At 39.0% G+C, this 14,122-nt stretch overlaps 7 protein-coding genes across 7 annotated transcripts; 4 read left to right on the top strand and 3 right to left on the bottom strand.

The window, feature by feature from the left end:
• Nucleotides 1-344: 344 nt before the first annotated feature.
• Nucleotides 345-4,331, top strand: TUS1 (Rho family guanine nucleotide exchange factor TUS1; the record flags this gene model as incomplete). The annotated part of the gene is made up of 1 exon (XM_453185.1): nucleotides 345-4,331. The coding sequence occupies one exon, from the start codon at nucleotides 345-347 to the stop codon at nucleotides 4,329-4,331; it is 3,987 nt and encodes a 1,328-aa protein (XP_453185.1).
• Nucleotides 4,332-4,815: 484 nt separating this feature from the next.
• On the top strand, nucleotides 4,816-5,939 carry TDA5 (Tda5p; the record flags this gene model as incomplete). Its single annotated transcript, XM_453184.2, has 2 exons — nucleotides 4,816-4,916; nucleotides 5,012-5,939. 2 exons carry the CDS (start codon nucleotides 4,816-4,818, stop codon nucleotides 5,937-5,939), a joined length of 1,029 nt encoding a protein of 342 aa, XP_453184.2.
• A 209-nt stretch (nucleotides 5,940-6,148) lies between these two features.
• On the bottom strand, nucleotides 6,149-6,658 carry SPC2 (signal peptidase complex subunit SPC2; the record flags this gene model as incomplete). The annotated part of the gene is made up of 1 exon (XM_453183.1): nucleotides 6,149-6,658. The coding sequence occupies one exon, from the start codon at nucleotides 6,656-6,658 to the stop codon at nucleotides 6,149-6,151; it is 510 nt and encodes a 169-aa protein (XP_453183.1).
• A 790-nt stretch (nucleotides 6,659-7,448) lies between these two features.
• On the top strand, nucleotides 7,449-9,308 carry MAG2 (RING-type E3 ubiquitin transferase MAG2; the record flags this gene model as incomplete). Its single annotated transcript, XM_453182.1, has 1 exon — nucleotides 7,449-9,308. The coding sequence occupies one exon, from the start codon at nucleotides 7,449-7,451 to the stop codon at nucleotides 9,306-9,308; it is 1,860 nt and encodes a 619-aa protein (XP_453182.1).
• A 463-nt stretch (nucleotides 9,309-9,771) lies between these two features.
• Nucleotides 9,772-11,895, top strand: CRN1 (coronin; the record flags this gene model as incomplete). The annotated part of the gene is made up of 1 exon (XM_453181.1): nucleotides 9,772-11,895. One exon carries the CDS (start codon nucleotides 9,772-9,774, stop codon nucleotides 11,893-11,895), a length of 2,124 nt encoding a protein of 707 aa, XP_453181.1.
• Nucleotides 11,896-12,239: 344 nt separating this feature from the next.
• On the bottom strand, nucleotides 12,240-12,707 carry MRPL23 (mitochondrial 54S ribosomal protein uL13m; the record flags this gene model as incomplete). The annotated part of the gene is made up of 1 exon (XM_453180.1): nucleotides 12,240-12,707. The coding sequence occupies one exon, from the start codon at nucleotides 12,705-12,707 to the stop codon at nucleotides 12,240-12,242; it is 468 nt and encodes a 155-aa protein (XP_453180.1).
• Nucleotides 12,708-12,982: 275 nt separating this feature from the next.
• MPD1 (protein disulfide isomerase MPD1) lies at nucleotides 12,983-13,969 on the bottom strand (the record flags this gene model as incomplete). Its single annotated transcript, XM_453179.1, has 1 exon — nucleotides 12,983-13,969. The coding sequence occupies one exon, from the start codon at nucleotides 13,967-13,969 to the stop codon at nucleotides 12,983-12,985; it is 987 nt and encodes a 328-aa protein (XP_453179.1).
• Between the last annotated feature and the right edge of the window lie 153 nt (nucleotides 13,970-14,122).

Here is a 14,122-nt window from a genome sequence, read left to right as displayed (position 1 = left end):
AAACAAATAAGAAACAGGTAGTTAACCGTTCGAAACTGTGATGTTGCAGTTTTCTGTTTTCTTCAATTTGCTTCCCTTCCCTTTGTAATGGTAACGACAAATCGTAGGAACAACTTATTGTTATTAACAAATATAATGTTGTAGCTACTATGTAAATAGATGATGGGGTGGACAGATGAATACTTTATTGTGAAAGGCCCCAAACTGATATCTCCCACTGCGTTCGTTGCTACTCGCGTATCAATTTAGCTTATATACACGAAGCTTTCACTTTCTGGCTTTATGAATACAAGTTTACCTTTATCAAAGTATTGCAATTCATTTCAACAGTATCATTTTGAGTAATGGACAGTACACAACGATCTCCTAGATTACCGGCGTTACCGCCTTTGCAGAGTCAACAATCTACTCCCAAGAAAGTTGGGAATAATGAGAGGAGGAGGAGGCCTCCTCCTCCAATACTGACGAGCCCTGTGACTCCTACATCTGGATCATCTTTCACCGTCGTACCGTCTAGATCAAGTGAAAAGCAGCAGCCTCAGATTGACCAACAGCACCTTTATTCATCTCCTTTTGTCACAGAGGTAAGTGTGAGTGAAAAGAGGGCGCCTGCTCCGAAAGTGTATATATCGCCTTTCGTTGGTGATCCATCTGTGTTTCGGTCACCTGAAACTCTTCCAAATAGCAGTTTCAGCAATAATAGCGATAGTCCAGCTTCACAATCAGATAATAATAATTATAATAATAATAGGCTGTCTTCTTCTTCAACTTCAAGTATATTCACCAATAATGTAACGATGCCAAATATTGAGTTTGAAGGGTTCGCTAGTTCGGATTCGAAAGATATCACAATGAAAGCTCTGCCGGCACTACCCCCACGAACGTTCTCCGGCCCTATTAACGCGGCAACAAAGACTACTGCAACATCTAGTAGTACACTGCAGTTTACGGGGCCCGTTGAACACCGTTATAATGATATGGCAGTTCCAGAAACGCTCCCTGCGCTGGATGCCATTTCTCCAATATCGACAGGAAATTTCAACTGGTCCACTTCGGATAAAAGTAGTTTACAAAACACAACTTTATACTATCCACAACCTCCGAAGATGAAAGATGTTAGTAATGGAGCAATAGGGCCTAATGAACCAAGACTTTCAGACTCAATCAGTAGTTATTATTCCAATTCGAGCTACGCTTTCAATAAAAACGTGGAAGAATATGCTAGACATGAATCGTTCGGTTCAATCACTGGGAGTAAACCACTGAATAATGTGGCTAGCATTACAGTGCCAACATACCCCTTCACGATCGACCTTTTGGATGAAAGAAAACTTTACCAGTGCTACAACATTAGCCAATTGTCACACATATACCAGTGGCTCTTGAAAGTATACTTCGAATGGTTTAATGAATACGTTTTCGGTAAATTGGAATTCTTTCAAATTGTTCAATTACTGTTGGAATTCCAGCTACCAAATTCTTGCGAGCAAGATATCATTGATTCGAACGTGGACAAAATTATTGAATCGCTTATCTTACAAGGTGCTGTGCGATTCGAAGACGATCCGGAAACTGGGAACCAAATCACCATCATCATTGCGGGGCTTGATACTCAAGGGGTTTTTACGGATTTATTGCCCTGTTACTCTTATTCTCATATATATGATGATCCTACTACGGATTTGAAGTGCTATTCATACACCTGCTGGAGCTCAAAAGGATCAGAGAATTACAGGTCACAGCTTAAAATCTCAGAATTCATCAACAAGTCAGTGGGGCTATGGACCGATTACTGGAAATTGACTCCCGAAGAATTATCTGAGATTAATCCTAAGGAAGTTAAACGCCAGAGTTTCATATTTGATCTAATAGTGCTAGAGGAAAGATCATTAAACCTCGCTAATGCAGCAGTAGAGATATATGGGGCCTCTTTTGATCCGGCTCTTTTACCGGATGACCCAAATTTTAAGTCGATGGCATATGATATATTCATTCCATTGATAGAGTTACATAAGGATATTCTTTTGAGCCCTATCCTTTGGAAACTTAAAATAAAAGGTAAATTCATTGATGGAGTTGGCAAGATATATTTAAAGTGGGCAAATGATGCTAAACAGGTGTATGTGAAGTATGCGCAAAATATGGCTACTGTCCACGAAATAATCAATTGGGAAAAGGAAAATAATACCCGGTTTGCATCTTGGTTGAGGCAAATCGATGAGTCAACTCCAATAACCAGATCTAAACTTTACCACGACGTTATCTTTTTTGGTGGATTTTTCAAATCTTTACAAAATATGCCAGTAACACTCAGATCTGTATTGAAGTGTACTGATCCATCAATGGATGATCACGAATACTTACGTATGGCAATTCAAGAGATTGAACAACTATCAAGATTAGTAGATAAAGCCCATGGTGATGCGATAGATAAACGTAAGATAGTCAGACTAGCTCGTCAATTGATTTTTACATCTAAGACAGGCAACACTGTCAACTACCTTAACATACAGTCTGGTAATGATTCCGTGTCAAATTTCACTACAAACAACGAGCATCTTGATTTAAAGTTAGGGGACGGTGACAGGAAGCTAATAATGCAAGGTATATTACAGAAGAAAAGAGAACTATGGCTTGAGAGTGCCCCTGTCTATGTCTTTTTATTGGACAATTATTTTCTGATCACTGAAGAAATATTCAAAGGATCAGGGAAGAAATATAAGCTAATAGAAAGACCCATACCCATTGATTATTTGAGTGTTGAAACAAAGGAGGACATTAACTATAAAAGAAAATCATTGTCAGATGCTGATGAAGAATCTTGCAATGTCCAAACGCCGTCTACGTCAAAGAAGCCTCCACTTTTACCTGCTGGAACAACAATGAGCTCTATACCGAAGACGATATACCAAACTGCTACCAACGCTACTTTAAACAATGACGATAATGAAGAATCTTCTTATTCATTCAAGATTAGGAATACTGCGTCTAACGAATCTCATACATTTTCAACCTCAACCATGGAAGAACGAGAACACTGGGTTGCCTCGCTGGTGAAGGCATTCCAGAATCATATGGGTCACAACGAAAAACAGGCGTTTCAATTACAATGTCTCTGTGATCTGTTTTCTTACGATGAGATTCAGGCGCCTACTAATTTACCATTAGAGCCAGAAGGGTCCGCTGTTAGCTCTGCGATGAAGGAATTCTACAGTGTGAACTCACCAAAAACTTTCGCGTCTATGAAAGGTGACATCTTATGCTCAGTATCGTTTCAATATGAGAATGAGACATTTTTACTTTGCAGCGTAAACCACGGGGTATACATCACATTGCCAAGATTACTGCACCAATGGAAACGCATACTCAACTTTTCCAAAGTGACAAAGATGGAAATAAGCACAAAGTTAGGCTTGCTTTTCCTTCTTGCTGACAGGAAGTTATGCTATTTCAACATACCCAGTTTAATATCAGCATTTTACGATTCTGAACAATATTTACCTGACAACAGAATTGTGGGGATCATCATCCAGGAGAAGATCACATTTTTTAAAATGGCAGAAGACTTCAGCAATTCCAGGCATCTGTTTTACGAACGAAAAGGTGAAATCATTATAATGACTCCCGAGTTTGATCCGTTAACGAAAGTATTCAAATTTTTCAAGCATTACAAGAGCTACAAAATACCCGTTAGCAGTAGCGGATTAACAGCTTCGACGGTATCCGATATTACCATATTAAGAAACAGTTTTATCGTTTGCTCCTCCAAGGGTGCTATCTTGTACTCAGACTCGTTCAATGAAGAAGGCGCTTTTTTACCCACTACGCTCACTGATACTTCAAAGTTAAAGCTTAACCATTTGTCATTTAGGAAGCAAACTGAATCTAAATCAAAGAATAACTCATCAACGATGAAGATGGCTGAATACGTTAAGTCAGATATTTTATCTAAGAAAACTAAACCTATAGCCTGTTTTCGAATTGATCCAAACAACTTTATCATATGCTATGATGAAGCCATTATACGAATCAATAAGTTTGGGGAAATTCCGGATTGGAAAAAGGATATTCTTGTATTAGATTTCTATTGCATAGGCGTGTCCTTAAACCTTGGTCACCTCATACTTGCAGGTGATAATCTTGTACAGGTGTACAACTTACGTTTCGTAGACACCGGAGAATGGGCACTTAACACAATCAAACCCGTTCAAATTATCAAGGGCAAGAAAATTAAGATTACTGACACTTCACAGGATTGCACAAGTATAGTATTGACCCACCCGAACATTGCAGGAAGACAGCTACTCTTGCACTTTAACCTATCAGTTTAAAAAAGGCTCGCTAGTTGATGCCAAGGTACATTGAGTATGATTCCGAAGTAACATGGTAATATCTCCACATACAACCCTGCGAAATCAGTATTATAAACGTTTATGTAGTAAAGAACCTTTCATTGTAACACCCACACTTACTCTCATGGAGTTGCAATTATTTCCTTGTTTATCTTTAATAAGTGAATTATATCAATACTTTCTTCATAATAGCAAATTTAGTTGTATGATTGAATAATTCTTAAATAAAACCACCATTGTCAATAAATAACCCATTATAGAATAAAACAATCAACTTAGGGCGAAGGAAAGTTTTTGTGTCATGGTCTGATGATCGCTTTTTGTGTGTCATTTGTTTCCTATAAATTGAGTTGGTCTGACAGAAAACTTGATCTATTCAAATATCGACACTTTACTTATTCTTAGCAGATTGGAAATTCTTAACTCATGAGTGCTGTATCGTAAGGGCATGAAGAACTTCAGTATGCAAGGTAGTACTACATGGATACAAAATGTCGACACGTTATGGGAAACCTTACAGCCGTTAATTAGATACCCAGTTCTACCTTTAATCCTGGTTGAAAAGTATGTTGAGATGAGCACTTACGGGAAAGATATACTTGGACATGAAAATAGGTATACTAACAAGCAATGAGTTACCATTGATACTGAGTTAACAGATTACTCGGCTTAAATCTCCGATACTTATACCCTGTACTTTTGACTTATAGTGTACTATTAACGATATACTTCCACATTGATACCAAGTATAAGACTAGGGGTTCTTGGATATCAATAAAAGACACAGCTGATCCGGTGTGTGTCATTACCGGAGGGAGTCTTGGATTAGGCAACGAGCTTGTAAAATCGTTGATGAGTGATATCCCTGACATCAAAATTGTTATACTAGACGTTGTAGATCCTAAACTAGACTTATCGATTACCAAAGACCGGATTGAGTTCCTAAGGTGTGATTTATCAAGCGACGAGGAAGTTGAAAATGCCATAAAAACCATCAAGAACAAGTTTCCAAAAGTTGATTTATTGATAAATAATGCTGCTATAAGGGGTAGATTTTCCAGACTTGCTGATATGCCATGTGTCGAAATGAATAAGATATTCCATGCAAATGTTTTGTCCACCATACGATTAATCCAAGCATTCCATCCTAAGAAATCTGCAAATAACGATTTTTACTACGTTGTTAATATTGCTAGTGCGTTAGGAATAATGTCACCTGCTAGAGCTAGCACATATGCTGCTTCTAAGGCAGCATTGATATCGTATCATGAATCTTGGACGTATGAGCTTCTGAATGATAATGCGATGAATGTCAGAACACTCTTGGTATTGCCTGGTCAAATGGATACGCAAATGTTCCAAGGGTTTGAGCCTCCAAGACAATTCTTGGCACCAGTAATTAAAGCACCTGAATTGGCCAAAGAGATCACACAATGTTGCATTGAGGGGAGGAGAGGTGAAATATGTAGACCGTTTTATGTGAATTTTCTGAGAATGATGAAATGTTTCCCAGAGATGATCATTGAACAATTACGAGCGTTTTCTAAGATGGACGCATGTTTACCAATTGGTAGTAAAAGCTCTTGAATTCTATTTCCAGGTTAAATGTCAGCAAAACTAAGTTATGTTGTTGGCATTTTTTTGGTAGCTGGTCAAAGCATCGCTTTAGTTCATTATAGAATCTTTTTTATAGAATGAGATACATAAAGTAATAGAGAATCAATTTCGGCTACTCTGTACAATATCCATAAGTCAGTTTCTACTTAAAGGGTGAGGTGGTATCATATAGTTGATTATTATTCCGTTTTCTTTGAACCCAGAGCTTCCAGTTGTTCTTTAAACCAATTGAATAGTATATCCGATTGCATATAGCCTTGTTCATTAAAGAATTTAGTGAATGTGGTGTCTAGCTCTAAACTGCGACCTTTGCGATTCGTAATTGATACATGAAACTCATGTGAGTGTTTCTTATACTTTGCGCCAACACTGACTGTATCGTTTTTCTTAACACCTTGATATACTGTGCCCTTTTCCACGAATTTATTAAACCACAACTGCACAGCAGACAGGATCATATACAAAGCAACTAAGACCTGTTGATATGGTTTAGACTGTTCCCATGGAAGTTTCTTATCGAGAAGGAAACTTGCAGCTGCAAAGACCACTAGAGAATAACCTAGGATCAATTTCGTGTCTATTAGTTTAAACGTCTGCGTGTAACCTAGTCTCGAGAATATTTCAGGCAGCGCTTCATCGAGGGCCTTACGCACCTCAGGTACAGCATACACATTGATTGGCTTGCTCATCGTGCAACTTCTTGCGGCTGTCCTATCGCCGATTGAGGATAGGTACTCTCGTTATCAATTCTTTCTATGTTTGCCATTGAGTTGACCGAGTGGAGAGCGTTTTTTCAATGGATCAATATGTAAATTTCCCATAATCTACGCTGTTTTCAACACGGAAAGAGCTAACTAAGGAGCTTTCAAGAGTTCAGGAGGCTCTTAAGAACCGCCCAATGGTACCACAAGGTCTTACTTATCAGCTATTACAATCAACTGTATTAAGCCCAAAGCTCTGTGAGAAGAACCTATCACCTAAAAGTACCTAGCCCTTTGCACAACACACCACGTGACTCATAATCACAGTAGGATACACTGAGAACCTGACAAGACCACCTCCAGGTGGATTATTTCAGCTGCTATTCCACCTAAATTCACTACAATACCTTGTTGAGTGCAAGGAGAAAGTAGCCCGTTCTCTCTTGCCTTTCCATATAAGTCTCTTGATTTCAACAATATTATTGCATAACATTCAATCACTTCGTTTCTCCATTTTAGTACCTTTGAATATACATTCAGAAAGGAAAGAGAAAAGAAAGCCAAGCTGACTACAGCTCTCTACCTTATCTAAGTTCGGTGGAGTTGCTCTATTCGTGTAACTTCAGTTATAGGAGCGAAACCCTAGTGTTGAACACCTACTTGTGGCTTCTGCAGTGGTATTTCAAACAAAATCTGGGACATCTGATCCTAATTAATAAAGTATACGAAACGAAAAGCAAGAAAGCCTGTTCTATTCGCCAAAAGTGCACCGAAAAATATGTCTGATAAGCTGAACATCGAGGCTCCTAGCTTTGTTCCAGATTACAGGCAGAAAAAGGGTGGCAGGAATGCCGGTAAGGCACTCACTACTCCGAATGCCAATACAAAGCCTAAACCCGCGAAGAATGGCAGGGGCTCAAAGGGGAATGGAAATTCTCATAGAAATCATGGGAAACCCAGTGCACATGAGGACTTGGAATGGAACATTCAAGATGAGCTTGCCCATGGAGATTACAAATTAAACGGGAAGAAAACAAAGATATCGATCAATCATTTGCTTGATTTCCAGCTACCTGAAGTGGAACGTTTTAAATCCGGGTCTACGAGAGCACCTGACAAAAGAAGAAGAAGACGTCAAAGTGATAACCAAGACAGAGTTTATCTACACGGGGATTCTTTTGTGAATGCGAACTATAAGTTCCTTGTGGATGATGAAGGTTCTTACGAAGCGCAATGTAACGATCCCAACGTGCCATTGGAGACGGAATCAGTGAAGCGTGTGGTGATACCAAAGGGACAAACTTGTCCGATATGTTTATCGGAAGACCTTATATCTCCGAGAATGGTTGTTTGTGGTCATGTCTTCTGTCAAACGTGTTTGCTCCAACTGTTTACCAATGACCCAATGGTAGGAAAAAACGATGAAAGTACGTATGCAAGGATGAAGCGCAAGGATTTAAGAGAATGCCCGCTTTGTAGTAGCATTATCAAAAAGACAAGCGTGAAACCTGTTCTTTTCACTGACGCAGACTCCAAGGATAATACCCCAACTATTGGTTCCATGGTCGAATTGCAACTAATGTGTAGACCTCATGGCTCCCTACTACCGTTACCTGTTAACCTCAACATTGATCCATTCTCCATTGGAAATTTCCCATCAGTGCATATGAAAGAGTTAGCCGTGTATTCCCGAATCATGAAATGTAGCACGCAATATGCAATCCATTTATTGGAGCGGGATAATTTACAGATATATGAACAGTTAGAAATCGATAAGGCGTTGTATCACGATAATGGGAAGCTGGCACAATTAGCGTTAGATGAAAATGTATCATTAATCAACGGATTAAAATCCAAGAACAACAATAAAGAGCCCGATATTTCTGCCCTTTCTATTGCATCAGGTGGATTAGAAAAATACAATGATGATAATGCATTCTTCTATTACGAGGCTGGGTTCAACTCCACCACGAAATTTTATCTTTCACCATTAGACGTTAAGGTGTTGAAAAACGTATTTGCACACTACCACGAATTCCCTAGCACTATCAAGATCAAAGTTGAAGACATCCATTACGGATCAATGGTTACGGAAACAACTATATCCAAATTCAAGTATTTCTCTCATTTACCGATTGGTACAGAGTTAGCATTCGTTGACCTTGATTGGCGCAATGAGGACATCATTCCAAAGGAAGTTTATAACAAATTCTTTGCTGAGTTGAGACAAAGGCACAGAAAAGCGATGACAAAGAGAAACAAAGAGGATAAAGACAAGATTACCTACCAAGAACGACTTGAGCAAGAACACCTAGAATTCTACCAACGTGAAAACAATAACCAGTATCCACCTATGCAAAAGCCAGCCACTCAGTTTCCATCAAAGAAGACCAGTACCGTTAACCATCCTTCAAATATTGCATTGTCAGCATCGCCAGATGACGAAGCTTCATCGAAACCAAAAATGAAGGAACGTACTGTATGGGGAACACAAATTACCGTTACAGACCAAAATGTCATCGAAGAGGACCTAGAGTTCGAGAAAATGCTACTTGAAGCTTCACAATCGAAGAAAGGTCGTTCAAAGAAAAAGGGTAAAACACTCCTTCTGAGTAACAACTCAACTAGAACATTATAAGACAATATAAAGCAGACACTCTTAATACCTAATTACAGATCATTTTATATAGATGCATAAAAGAGTGACACAGGATCACTAACGAACCTGGTTTGTATCGTATATCCCATCATCAGGGGCACATCTCTTTCTACTTCATCACTTGTTCCAGTATCGCCTTATTCTATTCTAACATAATAAGTCAAATTTCAGTTTGAAAGAAATCGAATAGATTTAGGAGAATGTAAAACATTACGAAATATACTTGAATGGAAGTTTCAAACGAATAAGGTTACTCGGACCACTTGGTTCTCCAGCTCTATCAATCCAATTAAGCTAACAGAAGACAATTGACGCAATGAGGTATGTGCACGGTCTGCAAATTGGAAAATATGTAATAATGAGTCCTTTTAGCATTTTCTTTTATTGTTTATCATGACATGTCAGAATTATAGACTCGGTTTTACTAACATATGCAATTGTGATGGCCCATGGCTACCACATTTGGCACTCTCTTATTATCAGTGGAAGATTTGTACGTGCTTCAAAGTACAGACATGTTTATGGTCAACCAGCGAAGAAGGAGTTGCAATACGAAAACTTAAGAATCACTAGTAATGCGTGGGATTCTAATCTAATCAAGTGTAATGGAAAGTACATTTCTGTCAATTGGAACTCCTCAGGCGGTGGCGCTTTTGCCGTCATCCCAGTTAAGGAAGTTGGTAAAATTCCAGATCAAGTCCCTTTGTTTAGAGGCCATACTGCACAAGTTTTAGATACTGATTTTAGTCCATTTAACGATCATATTGTCGCGTCTGGCTCTGACGATGGAAAAATCGGTATCTGGGAGATTCCTGAAGATTATGGTCTACATGAATACGTCGATGAGGAGGGAAATCCCAAGGACCTGAAACCTGTCAGAATGCTATCTGGTCATTCACGGAAGGTTGGCCATCTATTGTTCCATCCTCTTGCCGAAAACATTCTTGCTTCATCTTCCTTAGATTATACAGTCAAGATTTGGGACATCTCTCAAGAAGAGGTGAAGTTTACTTTAAAGCATCCAGATATGGTTACATCTATGTCCTTCAGCTATGATGGTAAACATTTGGTGACAGTCTCCCGCGACAAGAAGTTAAGAGTGTGGGATGTAAGAGCGGAGAAAATTGTTAGTGAGGGCCCAGCACATTCCGGTGCCAAGAACCAGAGAGTGGTATGGTTAGGTGACACCGATAAAGTTGCTACTACTGGGTTTTCCAGATTGAGTGATCGTCAGATTGGTGTCTGGGATGCATTTAATCTTGAGAAGGGTAATTTGGGTGGATTTTATAACGTTGATCAATCTTCTGGTATTCTAATGCCATTCTATGATGATTCGAATAGGATTCTATACGTTGCTGGAAAAGGTGATGGTAATATTCGTTACTTCGAGTTCCAAAACGATGAATTATATGAGTTATCGGAGTACCAGTCCACTGAACCTCAGAGAGGTTTTGCAGTAGCTCCAAAAAGATCTGTAAATGTGAAGGAGAATGAAGTGTTGAAGGCTTATAAAGCTGTAGGTGAACACGCCGTTGAACCGATTTCTTTCTATGTGCCTAGAAAGTCCGAGGTTTTCCAAGATGACATTTATCCTGATGCTCCTTCTAGTAAACCAGCATTATCTGCAGCTGAATGGGTTGAGGGTAAATCTGTTGATGGCCCAATTTTGTTCAAACTCCAAACTTTATATGATGGAAGCGAACCTGAATTCACAGATTCCAAGAAACCAGTCAAAGAATTAACTTCAGAGTCTAAAGAACAGCCAAAATCTCCATCTCAATCTCCATCTCAATCCCCATCCACAGAAGTAAAGCATGAAGTGATAATTCAACTAACGCCTAGTAATAAAAGTAAGAAAACATCACCAAGTCCTGCTTCATCATCTAGTTCTGGTAGTCCAGCTAGGAAAGAAATGCCACCAGCAAAAGACACTGGCAAGAACCAAGTAGACGAACTATTGAGTAAGGATGCTTCTGTAAACAAGTTGCTGCAAAAGGCTTCTGACTTAGATGCTGATAATGAGGCTGAAAACCCAAGCGAAGAAAGTTCAGTATGGGACTCTGAGGATGAAAAGATCGTGAAAGCATCACAACAACCAGAAGTTGTTGTGAAGGTGGAAGCTAACACCGATTCTGAACCTGACAAGGCTGCTGAAGAGGTTCCACAGCAAAAGGAAGAAAATTCGTCTACAGAAATTACCTCGAAGGCCTCAGCTTCTTCTAAAGTCGAAAGTACTCCAGAGGCAAAGGTCGAAGCTTCATCACAGGCTAGCGTGGAAACAAACATCCGTGTGAACCCTTCTCAGGAAGACAGCGAAGAAAAGCCATCTTCCAATCCGAATACAGGTGGCGCAGCTGGAGCAGCAGCAGCAGCTGGAGCAGCAGCAGCAGCTGGAGCATCTACGAACAAGTCTCTCAATTTGAGACAATCTGTAGAAACATTATCTGGATTAGTTCTAAAGTTGGAAAGCTATATTGATAAATTAACCGAGGAAAATACCCGCAAAGATGAAATTCTTGCTGCTTTGGAAGCAAAAGTAGATCGTCTTTTGGAGCAAGGGAAATAATATCAAATATGAAATACATCCTTCCCTAATTCTTCTCGTTTTTGTTCTGTTAAATGTTCTTTCTTCCAGGCAAAAGTATTATGCTTTGGCATACTGCGATGTAATATCTTTTCTATCTCTGTATGTGATTTGTATGTGATTTGTATGTGATAATTAACATATCTAAATAACAATCTATATGTACATAGTAAAGTGGAAGAGTTTAGTACAGTGAAAAACGACAGACATTGTATGCGTACTAAGGAGAACCATTTAGATCGAATAATAATATATACAGGGATTTTACATCACATGCTGCCGTTAACTTCTCAAAAATTAAGAAGTCACATAAAAATTCATCCACACTATTTCTTCTGGTGTTGCAGCTCTAGTTGCTGATCAGCAAATGCGGTGATATTACTCTTGTATGGATGTTCACTTCCATCGAAAATTTTTAATCTAGCAAGTCTGATCTTACGAAGTTTATTCTTGGGAAGCATTCCGGACACAGCCTTCTTCAAAACTTCACTGTAACCCTTGTTACTGATCATGTCTTCCATTGTAGTCAACTTTAATGAACCTGGTCTAGAAGTATGCGACCAGTACGTCTTTTGGGTCATCTTGTTCCCCGTCACACGCAAAGCTTGGCAGTTCGTTACCACAACATAATCACCGCAATCAGCAGATGGATGATACACTGGCTTGTGCTTCCCCATTAACGCTAGAGCAACCTGAGATGCCACCCTACCAAGCGTTCTCTTGTCCTTGGATATATCAACATGATGCCACATCCTGGCAAATGCCAAACCAGTATGTCCTACCTTTTGAGACATACTTCTAATATATTGTTATTTTGCCTCCTTTCTGACAGGTTAAAACGTGGCACCTAAAAAGTTAAATTTTAAGTGATGCTATTCAACTGTAATCACTTAGGTAAAGGGATAGTTCGGGACAGTCAGTTGTCTTTTAACTCATCATATGTTTAGCTTGACAATCGATTTGATTAATTGATGTTTAATTTCAGCTTGGAGCCAAATTTTTTTCAATCGCTCATATTACTGTTACCCGGATGTTAAACACAATCTATATACAAGCTACTAACAAATACCTACAACTCATCCTGAACTATGTCGTCCTTCGTAAGTTTAGTCTTCTGTTTGTTCTTTTTAGTCTTGGACTTCTTTGACTTTGATTTATTCAAAATAGATTTGAGGTATTCTTGTCTCTTACTGAGTGGACCTTCCCTTGGTTTTGACTCGAATTTCGAAAGGAACGTTGCAATGTCATTTTTATCTGTAGTTTTTAATATGTCTAGTTCGTCATAAGTATCTGTTTCTCTATCTATCACTACGATTCTGGGCGATTGTAATTCAGTTTCACTTTTTTCTAACGATTGGAGGTATTTAACAGTATTTGGCCAATTCTTTGTATCGTTCTCAAAACTCAATTGTGACACGCCTTGCAATTTCTCGTCCCAGATCGAATAGAAATCGTAGATCCCAAGCCAATCGAGGGCTACAGATTTATATAAAGTTGGAATCTTCTCCTTCTTTGAGATAAGCACTACAGCGTACCTGGTTCTTGAAGATTTTAATAGTTCTTCGAACTTACTGTAACGGTTCAACCGCTTCACGTAGTTTTTCACTCTAGATAAAGCGAAATCGACAATGGGCTTCAATTTCCTTTCTCCCTTGTACACTTCTGTGGCATGCTGTGACGCAGCACCATTGGAATTTTTCTTTGGGTTATCCAAATTGATCTTTGGAGGCCTGAATACCATTAACGTTGGGAACCCCGATACTCTGTTCTGTGCACATAATTGTTTATTCACACTTTCATCACAGTTCACTCCAGCAACTTGTACCATTCCAGAGAGGATTTTACCGGCAGATTTCATGGAACCTTTCAATTCCTGACAGTAACCACACCACGGAGCATAAAACATGACCAAAGTGGTGTAATTGGTCCTATGAATGACTTTATCGAAGTTAGAAGGTGTCAATTCCATGATATTCTCATCACGGTCGTAGAAATTGGCTCCGAACGCCAGTTCGACCAACAAAAACAATGCATATAGAAGACGTGTGTACATCATAGTCTGGAGGACTTTAGAAAATGTTCAACGATGGAAGTTAACAAGGTGGTTTACTCTCTTCTCTTTTTGTCAATTTCGAGTGATGTTGAATTTCTTGGCAGCAGTGGACCCAAAGATTTGATTTTGAAATCGTTAAAAGGAACATCGATACAT

This window comes from Kluyveromyces lactis, assembly GCF_000002515.2.
Source record: "Kluyveromyces lactis strain NRRL Y-1140 chromosome D complete sequence".
NCBI lineage: Eukaryota > Fungi > Ascomycota > Saccharomycetes > Saccharomycetales > Saccharomycetaceae > Kluyveromyces > Kluyveromyces lactis.
Note: the sequence above shows the minus strand (reverse complement) of the source record. Positions and strands in the feature narration are given on the sequence as shown.